The sequence below is a fragment of the Somniosus microcephalus genome, chromosome 17 (assembly GCF_052327205.1).
Source record: "Somniosus microcephalus isolate GS21.2 chromosome 17, FLI_Smic_1.0, whole genome shotgun sequence".
NCBI classification, from domain to species: domain Eukaryota; kingdom Metazoa; phylum Chordata; class Chondrichthyes; order Squaliformes; family Somniosidae; genus Somniosus; species Somniosus microcephalus.
The window spans coordinates 81701536-81723295 of record NC_141003.1 but is presented as its reverse complement, the minus strand read 5'-3'; the positions used below and the strand labels follow the sequence as shown (position 1 = coordinate 81723295).

At 48.6% G+C, this 21760-nt stretch overlaps 1 protein-coding gene across 1 annotated transcript in view; it reads left to right on the top strand.

The window, feature by feature from the left end:
• The window catches only part of itih2 (inter-alpha-trypsin inhibitor heavy chain 2), an 84510-nt gene that overhangs the window by 4706 nt on the left and 58044 nt on the right, over nt 1-21760 (top strand). The window contains exons 3-6 of the mRNA XM_086010740.1: nt 4660-4701; nt 6215-6387; nt 16949-17053; nt 18015-18177. Of these exons, the coding sequence (XP_085866866.1) occupies nt 4660-4701; nt 6215-6387; nt 16949-17053; nt 18015-18177 (483 nt within the window). The remainder of the gene's footprint in view (nt 1-4659; nt 4702-6214; nt 6388-16948; nt 17054-18014; nt 18178-21760) is intronic.

Genomic DNA, 21760 nt, shown 5'->3' with positions numbered 1-21760 from the left:
AAAGGGTTTGACCCGAAACGTTGACTCTATTTTCTCTCCACGGATGTTGCCTGGCCTGCTGAGTTTTTCCAGCATTTTCTGTTGTTATTTCTGAAGAAGATTGCTGCTTTAGAACCAGCCTCAGACAGCATGATTTATTATTCTTCTTCTGGATTTATACATTTATATAAATTAATTTTATTAATTTCAATGAACTTTTTTGGACAAATATTTGATTGTGTACATTCAAAATTTAAATTGATTTTATTTTATTCAAATGGCACAATAATTTTTCTTAGCAAATATATAAAGTACAGGCAAGTCAGATAACAACTGAATGAGGGCAGGTCCATAATTCCTGGGGCTGAAGAGTGAGTGTGAAGTTGGGTGGGAGGGTATGCTGTGAGGAGGATGTTGTAATCCCCTGAATTTGCGGGTGATTTTCCCATTAATAATGCCGTTATTTTTCCAGCAAGATTTGGCTCGGGAGGACAGCTGGCGGAAATGTTTTAAGCTACCTCTTAAAGGAGGAGGGAGGGGTGGAGAGGCAAAGAGGTTTGGGGAGGGAATTCCAGAGCTTAGGGCCTTGCCGGCTGAAGGCACGGCCACCAATGGTGAGGTGAAGGAAGTGAGGGCTGCACAGGAAGCAAGAGGCTTAATCTTAAAAATGGTAGCCTATTTCTGGTTGTGTAGTCTTGGCTCAGTTGATCGCACTCTGGCCTCTGAGCCAGTAGGCAGTAGGTTGAAATGTCACTCTAGTATTTGAATACGTAATTTAAGATGACCTACCAGTATGTTACCTGAGGGAGTGTTGGATACATAGTGGCTGCCCTTCAGATGGTGCTTTGCCAAAGCTGTTCCGATGGATGTCAAAGATTCCATGGCGTTATTCAAAGAAATCCAGGGAGATGTCCTGGCCAACATTCCTTCTTCAAACAAAACAAATTAATTGATTATTCATCTTGTTGCTGTTTGTGAGAATGTGATGCAAAATGGCTGCTATGTTTGTCATTGTGTGAAGCACTTGACACATAATAAATACATCTCTTTCTTTCTATTAGCACGGTGTTTCAGAATCTGGTTATGTAGGGGAAGGGTGGAGCTGTGGATTTTGTAGACTTCTTTTTCATATAAGTCCATGCCACGAGCCTGAGAGTCTTATGTGTAAGGACTTTGTGCATTTTGAACCCAGTTCCTAGTGGAATTATGTCCAGACACAAATAGAACTCACATTTTGTACAAATTAGCTTTAACGTTGATAACCTCGTCAGAGGGCAAAATAATGGGTTAATACTGGAAATGAAACAAAGTTCTCATCGGTGTGGTGTGGTGTGGGTACTAACCCAAGCTATGCAGTCAGGCGTGTTGTTTGAGTAGAGTAAAGGAGCTGTACTCCGCATTTGACCTTTTCTGTATCTAACCTGGGAGTGATTGCTTGACGAGGGAAATAGGGATCAAGTGGGAAAAAGTGCTCCATCATCCAACACCAACAGCCTTTAACTTTATCAACACAAAAAATTACCATATCTTTATTTTGTTAACTTTCCTTAAGTGAAGGGCGAAGTGAGTAACATGAATATGAATCAACTAAAATTAAGGAGAAAATTCATATCTTAAAAGGATCTTAAAAGGTCCACACTTCAGTTTGCACTGATGGGTGGGAAAAGTGTTGAGAAGGTTAATTCCTCATTGCAGAGAAAATGTCAGTTTTGATTCCCAGATAATACATCCAAATTGTCAATGTTTAACTCTGTTTGATGTAGCTCAATCGGAGCATGCTGATTCTTGTTGCACCTATGAAAAGGGAAAAGCAAAGTTTTGTGATTTCGGTCATGCGTAACTTTGCTTTTTTTTTTCTTTTGTGCACGTATCCAATACGTTTGGCTGTCAGAGCTTGTGATGTGTCTAACCGTTGGTTGACTGACGTGACTTATCAAAGATACGTGAGGGTTTACGGCCTTGCTGATGAACAGATAGAGAAGAGAAAAAAACAGGTCAAATGCAAACAGATAATGTTGCTTTTGACAACTGTGAACTAGAACAGCGTGTATCTCAGAGATAGGGATTTGAGTCTGAGCTGAAAGAGATGGAATGAAAGTCTCCTCTGTTGTCTGTTAAAGGGCCTGAGTGAATTGAGTTTGGACAATATTTGATAGATGTGTCCACAGCCCAAAAAAAGGCTTCGCTGGTCTTAAATCACCATCACCACAAACAAAGTGGGCCAGATTTTGCAGGAGCAGGGCAGCTCGCGGCGTGCGCCATAAGTTAGACTTTTTCCTGCACCTTTCAGCTTGAATATAATCTGCACCGTAACTTCCTGGAAGTGTGAACTGATAACGGCGAGAGCAAATGGGCACCTGGGACTTTAGTGAACGACAGGACCAACAGCATATCTCGTTAACTAATGAGATTTAAGGATTACATAGAAACATAGAAGATAGGAGCAGGAGTAGGCCATTCGGCCCCTCGAGCCTGCTCCGTCATTCAATGAGATCATGGTTGAGAAAGAAACAGGAACGACGGAGATCAGGGGCGGTGGGGGTGGGGGGAGGGGATTAATTAGAAATCAGGCACAGAAAGAGAAATAAAGAGAGGGAAAGAAAGATTGGATTAAGAGTGAGGAAAAAGAGACAGAAAGGACAAGTAAGAAAAAAGGTTAAAATTTAAAAATTGAAATTCTTTAAATCTCTAAGTATTTACAGGAAACTCTTTTTTTATCCGGCACCGACGGGACCGGCGTGGTGCCGGTTGATCAAAAAGTCCGGATTACAGAGAAGTATACTTACCAAGGTACGAGAGCCCCGTACACGGCCATAGATCCAGGAGCCCCTGTTGCACGGCCACAGGTGCAGGAGCCCCGGTTACACGGCACTTGTGCAGGAGTCCCGGTTACACGGCCACAGATCCAGGAACCCCGGTTACATGGCCACAGATCCAGGAGTCCCTGTTACATGGCCACAGATCCAGGAGTCCCGGTTACATGGCCACAGGTGCAGGAGCCCCGGTTACACGGCCACAGGTGCAGGAGCCCCGGTTACACGGCCACAGATCCAGGAACCCCAGTTACATGGCCACAGATCCAGGAGTCCCGGTTACACGGCCACAGATCCAGGAGTCCCTGTTACACGGCCACAGATCCAGGAGTCCCTGTTGCACGACCACAGATCCAGGAACCCTGGTTACATGGCCACTAATATATAGTAAAACTTACCTGAACCTACTTCTGAATTTTGCCGGTTAAGAGAGATTTCCAGATATTTAGGTGCCAGTAAAAAGAGAGTTTCCTGTACTACACGCAAGAATGAAACTCAACAGTTTTAAATTGTTCCCTTTCTGTGTCGGAGGGATTGATTGGCATTGCATTAAAAATTATTGCATCATTTAAAGGGTACTCACACTATCAGTTATGAGCCCTAACTTTCTGCGACAAGTTTAATGGCCAATTAATGTGCAAATCCAGCAAGTTCTTAAAAATAATGGGAAGGCTAAGGGCGAGATGCCGTTTACGCGAAGCAAATGGCAGAGCAGCGTAAATCGACCAACAAGTTCTGGAGGTTTGCAAGTCACCACCTATCTCTTCTTCCCCTGAACTTGATGGCCGATTTGCACGTTAATGAAAGCGTGCGTCGTGAACTCGCTGGCATTTTCTCCAGGAACATTTGGCCTAACACTATTGCCGAACCAGGCTCTGCTGTCTTTTCTTCATGGTCGACTGGCTGAGCAGTGGTTTAGACCAAGCCAGCAGTTACGTCCCTATATGCTGCCAAAAGTCATGTCCTGGTAAAGGAACTGAGAAATGCCCTTGAGTGCTTCAGATAAGGAGCCCACTGCCGATTCAGCCTGGCCAAGTCTGATCAAGTCCACTCTCTAGGAAAGCCTGAATGCAACTGTCGACTTCGATCTTTGAATCAAGAGCTCAACGCTCCAGCATCAACAACAACAACTTGTATTTATATAGCGCCTTTAACGTATTAAAACGCCCCAAGGCACTTCACAGGAGTATTATAAGACAAAAATTAGACACCGAGCCACATAAAGATAAATTAGGGCAGGTGACCAAAAGCTTGGTCAAAGTGGTAGGTTTTAAGGAGTATCTTAAAGGAGGAAAGAGAGGTAGAGAGGCGGAGAGGTTTAGGCAGGGAATTCCAGAGCTTAGGGCCGAGGCAGCTGAAGGCATGGCCACCAAAGGTTGAGCGATTATAATCAGGGATGCTCAAGAGGCCAGAATTTGAGGAGCGCAGATATCTCACGGCGGGGTTGTGGGGCTGGAGGGGATTACAGAGATAGGGAGGGGCGAGGTCATGGAGGGATTTGAAAACAAGGATGAGAATTTTGAAATCGAGGCGCTGCTTAACCGGGAGCCAATGTAGGTCAGCGAGCACAGGGGAGATGGGCGAACGGTGCGAGTTAGGACACGGGCAGCCGAGTTTGAGATGACCTCGTAGCATTTTAATCCATAGAACTGCATCAGCAACATTAATGAAATATTGTAAAATCTCCCTGACGTGGAGGTTAATCGGTGAAGAACAAATAATGTTAACAAATAAAAAATGTATCTTTTTTGATTCATTAATACTTGTCCTAATTCAAAAAATAACATTTTACAATGGCATGAATGAGTTAAATTTTTTAAACATGAAGAAACTTATTTTTCTGCTGTTTTATTTTTATCTTTGACAGAGAAGCGATGACAGCAGCGAGAAGGAGGAGGAGGAGGAGGAGGTGGGGTCGCGCTTTTTTTGTTATGCTATTGTGTTTAAAATTGCTGACCAGTTTAACCATTATCTATCTACTGATCATGATGTTTGCATGACTAGTAGGTTATTGACATCTTTCATTTTACTGGCAATTTACCTTCGTAAATAATTTCTATGTGCGAGTTTCACAAGTTTGCTAGTTGTCACTGACAGGGGTCCTTTACTGAAAGGTTAGGTGGGTCCTTGAATAAATCTAACTAGCTCCTTATGACAGTTTTCTCCCTGATCGCATAAGTGTAATTGATTATTCCCAGCCACGTTGTTTAAATCATGTGCCTCTTTCAGCGATCAGGAGATAGTTTTGATGAATGAATGGATGGATGAATAGATGAATGGGTGGATGGATGGATGGATCTGGCGGAACCCAGGCATGTGGGCAGTTAAAATCACCCAAGTTATTTACCCACCCTAGAGCAGCCAGGTGCTGACAGGTTTGCATTTTAATCTGCTCAACTGAGCAGGAGGTAAGGGCACCCGTCCAAAGCCAAAGGGTCCCGATGGCATCATTGGGACCTGACTGCAATTTTTACTAGCAGCCTGAGTGAGTTTCCCACCAGGTCAACCCAGCAAAGAGAATTGGAGCCAGAAGAGGCCCAAAAAGGTCATTGTTTTTTTTAAATGTTTAACTTTCCTTTTGGGGCCAAAAGGAGCACGAGTGCTCCAGCGGGACCCGCTGGGGTCCCTGCCATGATCTCATCCCCTGCCCCCTCCCCTCCCCTTCCCCCCTCCCCTCCCCTCCCCCCCCCACCCCCACCCCGATCACAGGACCCCGTGGAACCGCCCTGCAGCCAATCCCTCCACTTTCCTGTCGGCGGCAACCTCCGACCCGTACAGTTTTCCGCTGCTTCCCGACGACTTCCCACCTGCAAGGTTGAGGAGTTGGCTGGGTGGAATTTAAGTGAGGCCCTGTTGTTAAACTCAGCTGGGTCTCATGCTACCGCGGGCAGGAAATGAACTCGCTAGTGCGTTTTCCCGCCCGGAAATCAGCTGGCAGTTAAAATCCAGGCCTACCTTTTGACCTCTGGGACCAAGGTCCAAGTCCAGGCCAAACTGTTGAAAGAAAATTTCCTGCTTTTGCCAACAGCAACAAGTCAATGCCAAATGAGCTCGGACCACTTTAACTCACTGGATACAGGTCCACGATACTAAACACCCACATTTAGGCACTAGTTGGTAATCTCATTCAGAAAACGCGTATGGATAGCTGGTCTGGGAAGAGATAAAATTCCCCATGAGCATTAGAGGACGCTCTCCTGAGGGCAAAAGGCTCACAATCGGCAGGAAAGGTTAAAGCTTTACCCTGCATCTCCTCCATTCCTCTGTTCCTGACCCTATCCTCGATGTGAATCTGGTGCCAAAGGTAGAAAAGTCCTCCATTCTCCAGAAAGTATTTATTTTTATTGAAAAGGTTTACAGATAATGTCCTGAGTGACAGAATAATAAACGTGTTTGTTGAAACCCTTTGTTTTATCAAATAGGACCTTATTGATGGGCAGATCACCATCCACAGCTACAAAGTTAAATCCATTATCACCTCACGCTTTGCTGAAACTGTATTCAGCACCAAGGTAGTGAACAAGGAATCGACTGCGCAGAATGTGGTGTTCAACGTACAGATTCCCAAGGGAGCCTACATCACGAATTTCACAATGTGAGTCCTCAAAGCAAGAGAAACTGTTCATTTTAATAGCTCCTGGGGCGGGGGAGGGTGGGGGGGCGGGGGCAGTGGGGGGGCTGTGGAGGGAGGTACTTTCATAAACCGAGAAAGTGCACGAAACGCACAGCAGGTCCACAGGGTTTTAGTCCCACTGTAGGAATCAACGGATTCCTAACTGAATCACTGAGGTCGAGTCAGTTCAACCGAATTTAATTAAACAAGTGAACAAAACAAAAACATGCAGGAGCAACAGCAACAGCAAACAGGTCTATACAGCAGCTTGTTCCACGAGGTCTGAACTCAGGACCTCCCACTCTCTGACGTCATCACGTTTCCCGCCATTCGGGCATCACGTGACCAACGTGATGACGTCATCGCGTTGTTTCAGGGCTTTTACAGAAAGCCTGTTTACACTCAGCAAACGAACATAGATGCTGTAACATTGGTTTAAAGACAGTTATGCGTTTGTACAGGAGTTCATTGGTGGTTTTGCCACAACGCCTCCATTTTGAGGCAGATGAATTGTCATCGTTTGACAGCTCTGTGAAGCTGTCAAACACTGACACTCTCTGTAGTTTGATGAGTTCTTGTATTCAAGACTCACCAAACCTCTTGTGAGCAGAAATTAGATGTTTGTTGCATCAGAGAATGCAGCAGCCATTCTGTCACCTCTGCCGGTGAGATGCCGGAGTCTCCGCATCCCCAACTGTTGAAGCCTGCAGGAAGTAACAAAGGTAAGGAAACTTTTTCTATCACTTTCCACTCACCTCACACACTTACCTCTCCACACTTGCACCCATCACTCACCTCCACAGCGCACTTTTCGACCCCTCTGACCCCCGCAGACCCACTGCTCGCCTCGGTGACCCTGGCGGGGTTTCCTGACGTCGGGAAGCCCGCACTTGCAGGGGTAAAATGGGGATAATCCTCTTATCTGCCTGTTAACTACCTGTTAACAGGCAGTTAAGTGGCTGTAATCCCCTTCCCGCCTCGGGGGAGGCGGCTCCCAGCGCGGGTCGGGTACCCGCCTCCTGGGAAGATGGCACGGAGGCGGGTTGGGGGTGGGGTGGGTGCCCGCTCCCAGATTCTGCCATTTTCCTGGCAGTCCCGCCTCCAACCCCGCCTCCCCGGGGCTGGCAAAATCCAGCCCCATTGGGGTCAATTTTTGGTCCGCTGTGGTAATCGGGCAAGTGGCCGTGGTTGTGATCTCACCACAAGAGCAATGGCAGAACCGCCTTGGTACTCAGGCCGCGTTAGTATTGTGCTCAAACGGGTGTCCTGTGGCAGCTCAGCCGCTCTGGGAGGGCAGGAAATCAGCCGGCTCCCACGCTGTGCCAGCTGACAGTACAGATCGGGGGGAGGCAATCCGAGGGCAAGTGGGGGGAGGGGGCGGGGGGGGCGGGGGGAGTGCGCGGGGACCAGCGGCAGTGCTTTTGTGAGAGCACTTCTCCTCCTCCTGGCCCCCATACAAAAAAAAACGAAAGAAAAAAGAAATTTTGGTCCGTTTACGGAGCAGTCTGCAAATACGGGTCCCGTTAAGGACCGTTGGTTAGGCCACTCCACGCCAGGCTTGAGTTGCGCGCACCCACCCATTGGTCCATGAAAATCAACGCCAGTTTCCTACAACAAGCGTAGAACCCGATCCAAATATTTAAACGGGGCACCCGCCTGAATTCGGGCGGCAATTTCGAGGCCTGCACAGCAATCGAGTCAGGCGGGCAGCACCCTTCAGAAGCTTGGAAAAGGAAATGGGGAGCAACGTCAAATGGGCGACCGAATCACTACGAGCCTGTTTCCTGCTACTAGCTGGGGGGGGGCGGGGTGACCAATTTCACCCCCACGTGTATCTAAAATTAGTTATTAAGTGCATTTAATCATAAACCATAGTTGTAAAGTATGAAGGATTAAGATCAAAGTAAGTTTTCAAGTAGGGAATATTTTTTTTAATCTACTTATCGCTGATGATCATTTTACTGAGAAGGTACGATGGTTTCTGTGAAACGGTTGGACTCTGGCATTTTTGTTTTCTGTGCATATTTGCTCATGTGAATACTCTTGGGGTTGTTGTCTTTAGAGTTTGACTGTTCAGTATGTCGCCAGTAGATTTTTTTTTAATTGTGTAAAATGCAAGTAGGTTAATAAAATCGTATTTTTAAAGGAAATTTACAGAACTAAAATTATTTCCAAGTCATGTAAACTCTAGAACAAGCAGCCTGCTGCATTGTTTCAAAGGCCACTCCTACTCTCCAACTGCCTGCCTGACACCAAGGTCCTAGAGTCCTAACAGCACAGAAGGAGGCCATTCGGCCCATCGAGTCCGTGCCAGCTCTCTGTAGAGCAATCCAGTCAGTCCCATTCCCCCGCTCTATCCCCGTAGCCCTGCAAGTTTATTTCCCTCAAGTGCCTATCCAGTCTCCCCTTGAAAACATCGAGTGTCTCCGCATCCACCACTTCCGTAGGCAGCGAGTTCCAGGTCCTCACCACTCGCTGCGTAAAATAGTTTTTCCTAACATCCCCCCCTCTGTATCTCTTGCCCAAAACCTTAAATCTGTGTCCCCTAGTCCTTGTACCATTAACTAGTGGGAACAGCCTTTCCCCGTTTAGCCTATCCAAACCCGTCATAATCTTGTACATCTCTGTCAAATCACCCCTCAACCTCCTTTGCTCTAATGAAAACAAATCCAGCTTCTCCAACCTGTCCTTGTAACTAAGGTCCCGATTTTAACTCGAACTGCCCAGTGGGAGTTGGGCGGTCGTGAAAATCGACTTGCCGCTCGTTCCCGCCAGAAACCCACCATCAACGTTCCCTCGAAGCTGTGCAACGAAGGTTCACCAGACTGGTTCCTGGGATGGGGGGATTGTCCTATGAGGAGAGATTGAGTAGGCTAGGCCTATATACTCCAGAGTTTAGAAGAATGGGAGGCGATCACATTGAAACATACAAAATTCTTACAGGGCTTGACAGGGTAGATGCAGGGAGGATGTTTCCCCTGGCTGGAGAATCTAGAACCAGGGGTCACAGTCTCAGAATAAGGGGTCGGCCATTTAGGACTGAGATGAGGAGAAATTTCTTCACTCAGAGGGCGGTGAATCTTTGGAATTCTCTACCCCAGAGGGCTGTGGAGGCTCAGTCATTGAGTATATTCAAGACAGAGATCGATAGATTTTTGAATATTAAAGGAATCAAGGGATATGGGGATAGTGCAGGAAAGTGGAGATGAGGTAGAAGATCAGCCATGATCTTATTGAATGGCGGGGCAGGCTCGAGGGGCCAAATGGCCGACTCCTGCTCCTATTTCTTATGTTCTTAATTCAAAAATGCAATATTTTGTAGTGAATTCTTTTGTTATCCAAGTGATCAACTCCATAGTGCTTTTTTCAAAAGAAGGTTTACTGTCTCTAATACTCCTATAAAGTGCTCGCCCAGTGTCTTCAGCAGAGCTGGTGGATGGCTGCTGTTGCTCAAGTAGGGACCTCTGAGATGCTTCGAGGAGTTTCGAGCCTCTGAGGGCTCAGCTGGCTTTCTGGCACTGGCATTGGGTCGAGGGGGTGGCGAGGAAGCAGACGTACTGACATCCTGAGAGAGGGCATCACGTGCCACTCCCACTGTGCCTGTTGATCTACATAGAACGTAAGAACATAAGACGTAAGAGCAGGAGTCGGCCATTCAGCCCCTCGAGCCTGCTCCGCCATTCAATAAGATCATGGCTGATCTGATCCTGGCCTCAACTCCACTTCCCTGCCCGCTCCCCATAACCCTTCACTCCCTTATCATTCAAAAATCTGTCTATCTCTGCCTTGAATATATTCAATGACTCCACCTCCACAGCTCTCTGGGGAAGAGAATTCCACAGGTTCACGACCCTCTGAAAGAAGAAATCCCTCCTCATTTCCGATTTAAATGGGCGACCCCTTATTCTGAGACTATGCCCCCTAGTTCTAGATTCCCCCACGAGGGGAAACATCCTCCCTGCATCTACCCTGTCGAGCTCCTTCAGGAGAGAAGACTTCAGAAGATGAGTGATGCCTTCCAAGTCCCTGACCTTTTGCTCCATCAACCTATCCAAGGTGGACTCTCCAAAGTGGAGCACAGCTTTGAGCCCAGATCCTGCAGAGCCGCCCTTTGAGCATCCACTAAAGCCCCAATGGCTGTGCGCATTTACACCTGTGAGGGCCTTGCTGCAGCATCGCTGGAGGTGGCCACATTCTCCAAGGTAGACTGCAGAGTGCTGATGCCCTGGGACATGACACCACACAGCTGGAAGTGGACTGCTCCACAGTTTTAGACATGACGGTGAAACCCCTTGGTCGGCCTTCCAATACCTGATATAACTGTTTGTATGAAGCAAACAGTTTTCTTCTCATTGCTGGGCCCCTGTTCAGAGATGCCCCATGACTCGAAATCTCCTATCTTGACAGCCCTGGAGGGCCCCCTGATTTTCAGTGATATGGGGGGAAAAATTTGGTTGCTTTGCACCTCCCGTTAGCGCCCTAACAGGGAGATAATGGGGCGCAAAGCACCTACCGCCCGGGCACAGCAATGTTTGCGCCGCTCGTGAAATTGACCGGACATTTTGCGGCGGCGCTAAACACTTCCGCCATGATCTCCTGCACAGATCGTGACGTCAGTCGAGTGCGCAATGCCCCGGTAGCGCTCTGGACCGGATATTGAGTGGCGCCCCCTGCCTTACTGCCTGCCGCTAGCAACGACAGGTTGAAGGGAGTGTTTTGCAGTTGGGAAGGGACTGGGGGAGCGCTATTTAAAGGCGACTGCTTCCTGCCTTTCTTTTCAGCGACATTTTTGCACCACGCATTCTGAGAGAGAGAGAGAGACTTCTGGAAAGATTCAATGCTGTGTGAAGGAGTTTTGGGTACTGAGCAGCACTTTGCAGATTGATTTTGATTTGCCCTTCCTCGTATTGATTTAGAAGAGACTGTGGGGGCTGCACTCTGAGCTCTTTCCCTGGTTCTCTCCATTGTTCTTTCCAGCAGATTTGATGTACAGGCCTCTCCAGGCCGAGATTCAAGGCTGCAATGAGCAGGGTGCGGCTGGCGAGCAAGATTGACCCTCCCCTTTAAGAACTGGCCGGCGCCAGTGTGTCTGTGTTCCATTGCTGACTGACATCACATGAGCTTCGCCCGCGCTCTGAGGTAGCGCCCCGCTCCTCGGCGTTAGCATCTTAAGAGAGGTGTGTAGCGCCTGATTTAGCGCTCCAATCACCTCCAGAGGCAATAGAAGCCAAGTTTGCAGTCGAAGGCGATATTTAGCACCAGGCGCTAAACTTTGCGCCCGGCCGATAATTGCGCCCCAAACGGGGCGATTCCGAATTTCACTCCCTTGGTGTTTAGAGATCCTCCTGGCACTTGTTGGAAAGAGCACTTTCTTCCTCATCCTGACCTCTTTTAGCAGGATTTCCAGGGGGATCTTCAGAGAACCTTAACGCTTGTTTCCTAGACATCTCTAATGTTCTCCTTCTCTGTTCAGCAAAATAGTCATTTCTATCGATCGCTTATTATTCTGTCTACTATTTTTATATTGCCCATTACAAACATGCTTTTTCACAATCGGACACGGTGGATTTGACACCAGATTAAGCAGGTAGCATCATTTTCTAGTAAAATATCAGGGTCTCAAACTGAACCTTTGCACGGGGGCCCCACTGCAAACACCGCTCCTGGATTAGATGATTAAGAAGGCAAATGGTATGTTGGCCTTCATAGCGAAAGGATTTGAGTACAGGAGCAAGGATGTCTTGCTGCAGTTGTGCAGGGCATTGGTGAGACCACACCTTGAGTATTGTGTGCAGTTTTGGCTACCTTATCTGAGGAAGGATGTTCTTGCCATGGAAGGAGTGCAGCGAAGATTCACCAGACGGATACCTGGGATGGCAGGAATGATGTATGAGGAGAGATTGGGTCGATTGGGCTTATACTCACTGGAGTTTAGAAGAATGAGAGGGGATCTCATTGAAACTTATAAATTTCTAACAGAACTAGACAGACTAGATGCAGGAAGGATGGTAATTTTTTTTAATTTATTTATTTTTTATTCATTGATGGGATGTGGGCGTCACTGGCTAGGCCTGCATTTAGTGCCCATCCCTAATTGCCCTTGAGAAGATGGTGGTGAGCCGCCTTCTTGAACCGCTGCAGTCCATATGGTGTAGGTACACCCACAATGCTGTTGGGAAGGGAGTTCCAGGATTTTGGCCCAGCGACAGTGAAGGAACGGCGATACAGGTCCAAGTCAGGATGGTGTGTGGCTTGGAGGGGAACTTGTAGGTGGTGATGTTCCCATGCGTCTGCTGCCCTTGTCCTTCTAAGTGGTAGAGGTCGCGGGTTTGGAAGGTGCTGTTGAAGGAGCTTTGGCGAGTTGCTGCAGTGCATCTTGTAGATGGTACACACAGCAGCCACAGTGCGCCGGTGGTGGAGGGAGTGAATGTTGAAGGTGGTGGATGGAGTGCCAATCAAGCGGGCTGCTTTATCCTGAATGGTGTCGAGCTTCTTGAGTGCTGTTGGAGCTGCACTCATCCAGGCAAGTGGAGAGTATTCCATCACACTCCTGACTTGTGCCTTGTAGATGGTGGAAAGGCTTTGGGGAGTCAGGTGAGACACTCGCCGCAGAATTCCCAGCCTCTGGCCTGCTCTTATAGCCACAGTATTTATATGGCTGGTCCAGTTCAGTTTCTGATCAATGGTAACCCCCAGGATGTTGATAGTGGGGGATTCAGTGATGGTAATGCCATTGAATGTCAAGGGGAAATGGTTAGAGTCTCGCTTGTTGGTGATGGTCATTGCCTGGCACTTGTGTGGTGCAAATGTTACTTGCCACTTGTCAGCCCAAGTCTGAATGTTGTCCAGGTCTTGCTGCATATGGACACGGACTGCGTCAGTATCTGACGAGTCTCGAATGGTGCTGAACAGTGTGCAATCATCAGCGAACATCCCCACTTCTGACCTTATGATGGAGGGAAGGTCATTGATGAAACAGCTGAAGATGGTTGGGCCTAGGACACTGCCCTGAGGAACTCCTGCAGTGATGTCATGTGATTGAGATGAATGACCTCCAACAACCACAACCAACTTCCTTTGTGCTAGGTATGATTCCAACCAATGGAGAGTTTTCCCCTTGATTCCCATTGACTTCAGTTTTGCTAGGGCTCCTTGATGCCACACTCGATCAAATGCTGCCTTGATGTCAAGGGCAGTCACTCTCACCTCACCTCTTGAGTTCAGCTCTTTTGTCCATGTTTGGACCAAGGCTGTAATGAGGTCAGGAGCTGAGTGTCCCTGGCGGAACCCAAACTGGGCGTCAGTTAGCAGGTTATTGCTGAGTAAGTGCCGCTTGATAGCACTGTCGACGACACCTTCCATCACTTTGCTGATGATTGAGAGTAGACTGATGGGACGGTAATTGGCCGGGTCGGATTTGTCCTGCTTTTTGTAGACAGGACATACTTGGGCAATTTTCCAGATTGCCGGGTAGATGCCAGTGTTGTAGCTGTACTGGAACAGCTTGGCTAGGGGCGCAGCTAGTTCTGGAGCACAAGTCTTCAGTACTATTGCCGGAATGTTGTCAGGGCCCATAGCCTTTGCAGTATCCAGTGTCTTCAGTCATTTCTTGACATCACGTGGAGTGAATTGAATGGGCTGAAGAATGGCATCTGTGATGCTGGGTACCTCAGGAGGAGGCCGAGCTGGATCATCCACTCGGCACTTCTGGCTGAAGATAGTTGCAAATGCTTCAGCCTTGTCTTTTGCACTCACATGCTGGGCTCCACCATCATTGAGGATGGGGATATTTTTGGAGCCTCCTCCTCCTGTTAACTGTTTAATTGTCCACCACCACTCACGACTGGATGTGGCAGGACTGCAGAGCTTTGATTTGATCCGATGGTTGTGAGATCGCTTAGCTCTGTCTATCGCATGTTGCTTCCGTTGTTTGGCATGCAAGTAGTCCTGTGTTGTAGCCTCACCAGGTTGACACCTCATTTTTCGGTATGCCTGGTGCTGTTCCCGGCATGCTCTCCTGCACTCTTCGTTAAAACAGGGTTGATCTCCCGGCTTGATGGTAATGGTAGAGTGAGGGATATGCTGGGCCATGAGGTTACAGATTGTGGTTGAATACAATTCTGCTGCTGCTGATGGCCCACAGCGCCTCATGGATGCCCAGTTTTGAATTGCCAGATCTGTTTGAAATCTGTCCCATTTAGCACGGTGGTAGTGCCACACAGCACGGTGGAGGGTATCCTCAACATGAAGACGGGACTTCGTCTCCACAAGGACTGTGCGGTGGTCACTTCCACCAATGCTGTCATGGACAGGTGCATCTGCAACAGGTAGATTGGTGAGGATGAGATCAAGTAGGTTTTTCCCTCTTGTTGGTTCCCTCACCACCTGTCGCAGACCCAGTCTGGCAGCTATATCCTTTAGGACTCGGCCAGCTTGGTCAGTTGTGGTGCTTCCGAGCCACTCTTGGTGATGGACATTGAAGTCCCCCACCCAGAGGACATTTTGTGCCCTTGCTACTCTCAGTGCTTCTTCCAATTGGTGTTCAACATGAAGGAGTACTGATTCATCAGCTGAGGGAGGGCGGTAGGTGGTAATTAGCAGGAGGTTTCCTTGCCCATGTTTGACTTGATGCCATGAGACCTCATGGGGTCCTGAGTCAATGTTGAGGACTCCCAGGGCTACTCCCTCCCGACTGTATACCACGGTGCCACCACCTCTGGTGGGTCTGTCCTGCCGGTGGGACAGGACATACCCAGGGATGGTGAGGGTGGTGTCTGGGACATTGGTTGTAAGGTATGATTCGGTAATTATGACTATGTCAGGCTGTTGCTTGACTAGTCTGTGGGACAGCTCTCCCAATTTTGGCACAAGCCCCCAGATGTTGGTAAGGAGGACTTTGCAGGGTCGACAGGGCTGGGTTTGCCGTTGTCGTTGTCGTTGTCGTTTCCGGTGCCGAGGTCGATGCCGGGTGGTCCGTCCGGTTTTATTCTTATTGTTTTTCGTAGTGGTTGTTTACAACTGAGTGGCTTGCTAGGCCATTTCAGAGGGCATTAAGAGTCAACCACATTGCTGTGGGTCTGGAGTCACATGTAGGCCAGACCAGGTAAGGATGGCAGATTTCCTTCCCTAAAGGACATTAGTGAACCAGATGGGTTTTTGCAACAATCGACAATGGTATCATGGTCGCCATTACTAAGACTAACCTTTAATTCCAGAATTAAATTGAATTGAATTTAAATTCCACCAGCTGCCGTGGTGGGATTTGAACCCATATCCTCAGAGCATTTAGACTAAGGCCTCTGGCTTACTAGTCTAGTGACATAACCACTACGCTACCGCCTCCCCCGGCGGGGGAGTCCAGAACAAGGGGTCACAGTCTAAGGATAAGGGGTAAGCCATTTAGGACTGAGATGAGGAGGAATTTCTTCACCCAGAGAGTGGCGAACCTGTGGAATTCTCTACCACAGAAGGCAGTAGAGGGCAATTCATTAAATATATTCAAGAAGGAGTTCGATATATTTCTTAAGGCTAAAGGGATCAAGGGATATGGGAAGAAAGCAGGGACAGGGTACTGAATTTGGATGATCAGCCATGATCTCATTAAATAGCGGAGCAGGCTCGAGGGGCCGAATGGCCTACTCCTGCTCCTATCTTCTATGTAACTGTGTGTATACATTGGATGCAGACAGGATTCCGTTTGGTTGTGATGGCCCTCTAAGGTTGAATAACATGCCCACACTCACTGTGAAGAACATCAGAACATAAGAATTAGGAGCAGGAGTGGGCCATATGGCCCCTCGAGCCTTCAATAAGATCATGGCTGATCTTCGACCTCAACTCCACTTTCCCGCCCGATCTCCATATCCCTTGATTCTCCAAGAGTCCAAAAATCTATCGATCTCAGCCTTGAATATACCCAAAGATTCGGCATTCACAGCCCTCTGGGCAGAGAATTCCAAAGATTCCTCCTGTTGTGTATTTTGAATGTGTATTAGAATTGTCCCACATGGGATACCGTAGTGGTGATTTGCAATGCACTATGGGAAATGTAGTGCATTGAGTGAAGAAGCACATTGCAAATCACCACTACGGTATCCCATGTGGGACAATTCTAATACACATTCAAAATACACAACACCTCCTCATCCCAGTCTTAAATGGCCGACCCCTTATCCCGAGACTGTGCCCCATGCTTCCACATGAGCAATGGCCACCTCAGCAAATTATTGGATTATTGGCACCTGGTACCTGTGGACACAGACTCTAGCAAGAAGCCAGATCCTTCAGGAGAGGAAGGAAGAAAATTGAGGAAAAGAAATCTAGGCTTCTGTCATGTACTTCCCAGAAAGCAGCTAAATAACATCACCAGGACAGGCCTGGGAGCAAGTCTCCAGCCAGTCCTCTCGGCCAAGGAAGCTGCAGGGTTCAAGGAAACTATGCAGCAGGAAAAATGGGAGAAGAAAGTTAGATATCAAAGTGCAAAAAGAAACCTGCATTGTTAATGCTACAGAATGAATTGATATGCTTTTCATCTTCCACACAGGACTGTGAATGATATAACATTTGTTGGATCCGTGCAGGAAAAGAATCTCGCCAGAAATCTTTACGCACAAGCAAGAGCCAAAGGAAAGGCGGCTGGAATTATTAGGTGAAGCTTTCTCCTGATGTTTCTGTTTTTTTGTCTGTATTACGCACCCTGTTTAAATACTGGAGTTGGTGAAGTGGTGCAGTGGAGGCCGGAGGGCCCCAGGTTCAGCATCTGGAAGGGTGAGGCCTAGAAATTCAGTAAGGCCCCGCCAGCTGGCGTGCGCCCAAAAGTTAGCGCTGAGCGCGGAGCCAGTTGCGACCGTCAGATATTCAGTTTTTGCGCCCCAAGTCGGAACTGGGCGCTATTCCAGGGTGTGCCCGCCCCCGCTTGGGGCGCTGAAACTGAATTTCAGCACTCTAGGCGCCGCTGCGCCACCCGCTGCGGAGCGGCAGGCTGCGGTACTGCAGGCCTCCTCCTTCTCTTAAGGGGGAGGTGCCTGCAACGGGGAGATCGCCGCTGGATAGTGCCGGCAAATGAGCCCGGCACCACGGAGAAGTGCCGGGTTCGCGGAAAGCAGCCGGCAATGCCACGGGGGGGGGGGGGTGGAGGAGGCCGGGGAAGGAGGTGCGGGCAGGCGGCCGCCGAAAAAGCGGCCGGCCGCACCTCCACCTTAAAGCGCCCCACTAAGGCTACAGTACGGCCCCGTTTTCTGATTGCTGTTTGCGGCCACTGCGGAAGAGGCGGCCGCAACTCAATATGGGGGTCGGGCCGGTAGCGGGGCGGTAGCGGGGCACTGCGCACACCGATGACGTCATCGGTGCCGGCGCAGCGCTAACGGCTACCGCCGCCATTACCGCTGCGCTGAATATCAGCGCAAACTCCTCTATTGGCGCAGAAGCCCTCTTTGGGCGGTAACTGGCCGCAAAGCTGGCAGCGCCTTACTGAATTTCTAGGCCTCAGTCTCCAAACCCAACCACAAAAATGATAGTCTCCTTACCTGTGTTAGTTGCCCAATAAAATATTCAGCTGCCGAAAAAAAAAAAGGTCTGTTCAGTAATTTATTAATGCTTTACACGTTTAGGACATCTGCCCATGAGATGGAACACTTTAAAGCTGAAGTGAACGTACCTGGAGGGAGCAAAATTAGCTTCGAACTATTCTGCCAAGAACTGTTACAACGACGACTGGGACTTTATGAGCAGATCGTTATACTTCGCCCAGGCAACTTAGTGAAGCAGCTCCAGGTACATCTGATAAGGCAGTACTGTGCAGTCTACGGGTTTCACTCGAACTGGGTGGCAGGTATTGCCTCCAATCGGATCATTTCCCATTTGAATTCCTGGAGTTCATTCCCACCTCCCTTTCCTCCTTTGTGACCCTCCTTAAAAGCCACCTCTTTGACCAAGCTTGTGTTCCCCCTTCCTCATACCTCCTTCTTTGGCTCAGCATCGATTTCTCTGATTCCGCCTTTGTGAAAGATGCTATATAAATGCAATTGGCCTCGGAAGATTTACTGTTCTTTCCAATGTAGTGCATAGTGACGTAAAAAAACTACTAGGCACTTGGTCTAAGCATTAAACAAGGCTTTAATCAACTGTTTTACAACATGGAGATCTGGTTGTGTCCTTCACTAGTTCCTGTTAAGAATGTCCTGCGCAAGCTGGGCCCATGCCCGAGTATTTATACTGTCCCTGGACAGCGCCACCCGCAGGCCACTCAGTTGATTCATGTCACACAGTATATTGTCGGGGTCTCTGATTTACCGTGACTGAATAAGTTACATTTTATTTTCATTACCACGTATTGTGGAAGTGTTGTAAGAATTTTTGGGTCGAATTCCATGACTGCATATATGGGCGTACAGGGCAAGTCAGTGATCTTAATTATTCCCAGCTGGTTTGGCCCACACCCAATTCATTACATGTCTCTCAGGCCTATCGCTAGTCTGAAGCTGCTTTGCAATGGTGCGCGCACTTTATACTGTATTTGACAATTGTGCTCACAGCTGCGGCCAACAGATACAATAGAAGCCTGCATAGCACTGAAAACTGTCTTCGGGCAGCCATCGGACGCGTGAGGCTGTTCAAAGGTTGAAGGCGTGTTCGAGCGAAGGTTAGGTCAGGACAGTGATTCTTCCCCCACCTCCTCCGCCCCCAAGACTACAAGAGGAAAAGAATCCCCACGCTGCCAGATCCCAGATCTCCCCAATGTGGGCAGATCGAGGACCTTGTGCTGCCTGGCACTGGCTCAGCAGTTTATATGTGCCTACAATTACCTGGACCTCCCTGTTTATAACAGCTGTCATAGAAACATAGAAACATAGAAGATAGGAGCAGGAGTAGGCCATTCGGCCCCTCGAGCCTGCTCCGCCATTGAATGAGATCATGGCTGATCATCCAAATTCAGTACCCTGTCCCCGCTTTCTCCCCATATCCCTTGATCCCTTTAGCCTTAAGAAATATATCTAACTCCTTCTTGAATATATTTAATGAATTGGCCTCTACTGCCTTCTGTGGTAGAGAATTCCACAGGTTCACCACTCTCTGGGTGAAGAAATTTCTCCTCATCGCTGTCCTAAATGGCTTACCCCTTATCCTTAGACTGTGACCCCTGGTTCTGGACTCCCCGACCATCGGGAACATCCTTCCTGCATCTAGTCTGTCTAGTCCTGTTAGAATTTTATAAGTTTCAATGAGATCCCCTCTCATTCTTCTAAACTCCAGCGAGTATAAGCCCAATCAACCCAATCTCTCCTCATACGTCATTCCTGCCATCCCAGGTATCAGCCTGGTGAATCTTCGCTGCACTCCCTCCATGGCAAGAACATCCTTCCTCAGATAAGGCGACCAAAACTGCACACAATACTCAAGGTGTGGTCTCACCAAGGCCCTGTACAACTGCAGCAAGACATCCTTGTTCCTGTACTCAAACCCTCTCACTATGAAGGCCAACATACCATTTGCCTTCTTAACCGCCTGCTGCAGCTGCATGCTTACCTTCAGCGACTGGTGCACAAGGGCAGCCAGGTCTCGTTGCACTTCCCCTTCTCCCAATCTATTGCCATTCAGATAATAATCTACCTTCCTGTTTTTGACGCGAAAGTGGATAACCTCGCATGTCTATTAGGGACAGGGCAGGTTAGCAGCTAAGCATTTCAACCTTGCTCCAGATTCCAGCCTACCCATGAGTTCAGTGGCTAAATGTAACACCGAGGCCGGAATCTTGCCGGCGCTCAGAGGGCAGGTTCGGAGGTGGGTCCGCTGTAAAAATCGAAAAGATTGACAGCGGCTCAGGATCAACGGAAAGTTCTTCTCAGAGCGGGATGGAGCCGGGAGCAGTATCGCAACCCACCACCGACCTCGGCCGCACTGAGCCCGCCTCGGTAGGCAAAATCGCGGCTATGGTGTGGGACTGCGACATCCTAACCAGGTTTGGTCCCAGATTCTGGCCGCTCGATGCGGCCGAGGTCAGTGGCGGGTCGCAAACAAGCTCTCGGCTCCATCCCGCTCTGTGAGAAAAAATTTCCGTTGACTGAGCTTGTTGAGCCCATCCTGCAAGGTTCCCAGCCAAGTAAAAGGAAGCAGGTCTGATGGCGTCATTTGATGACACATCATCAGCGGGTATTCTTAAAGGGACCACGTCCACATTCATTTTGACACTTGTGCTGTCAGTGTTCTGCAGCATTGAGGTGCTGCAAACACTGACAAGCATTGCACAGAGGAGTATAGCTGCACCCAGGCTCTCCCATGACTCCCTCCATGTGCTTATGGAGGGAGTCACAGCACGCAGGGAGGTTCTCTTCACTTCCAATGAGCGGAAGAGACCTCCCCAGGAGACCAACGCAGCCTGGTTGCACATTGTACAGGAGGGCACAAGCAGGGATGTTGTCAGGAGGACCAGGCTGCAGTGGTGCAAACCTTTCAATGATCACAGTAGATCATGAAACGTTACTGCAAATCCACACTCAACCTCATCCTGCTGTGCCACTCATCACATCCCCATCACTCTGCCTTCCCTACCCTACTCCTGCACATCCTTACTCACACTAACTTACCCCAACCCATCCCGTCACATCCACATCTCACTAGCCACCCCTCACACTCACCCTCATCCTAGTCCAATCATACCAACTAACAACACACAAGGGTAGGCACTTGGGTGTTTTGTTTAAGCCAATGTACATGTAAAGTTTCTGTTAATGTGGTGCCAAACATTGAAATCTTTATTTTCCACACTTTTCCTTCTTGGACAGATTTGTGTGCCCCTTTGGAAGTGGCTTAGTGAGTTGCAGCGAATGGTGAGACATAACGTTACCCCCCACAATGGTGATGAGTGTGAAAGGAATGGCTTGAGCATTGCAGGGGTGCTTTATGATGTTGGTGAGGGGTGGTGCCAGCCTGGCGCATCATGTGGCAGCCAGGGTGTACAGCGTCAAGTGAAGTAAATCTGACCATGTTGAGGCCATCCCTGGCCTCCCGGGCAGCAATATGGTCGGGTGCTGATGCCCTGTGTCCTGCGCAGCATCGGGTGATTGTGGAGCAGGTTGGCATTGTTGTTGGTGCTGCTGGTGTGCCCGGTGCTGCTGGTGTTGGGGCTGATCGTAGTGGGATTCTGAGGACCAAGGTGAGATTTTTTCAAGGGCACCGATGCTGCTGGAATAGATGGCAGCTGAAGTTGAGATGATAGAAGCGATCTGTCAATGGTGAGAGAGGTTGCTCCAAAGAGGTGACAGTGGATAGAGAGTTTACTCCAAACACTTCCAAACTGCATAGAGCACAAAAGTGTATTGCAAATCCTGAAGGCTGCAGCTTCTAACATTGGAAAGTG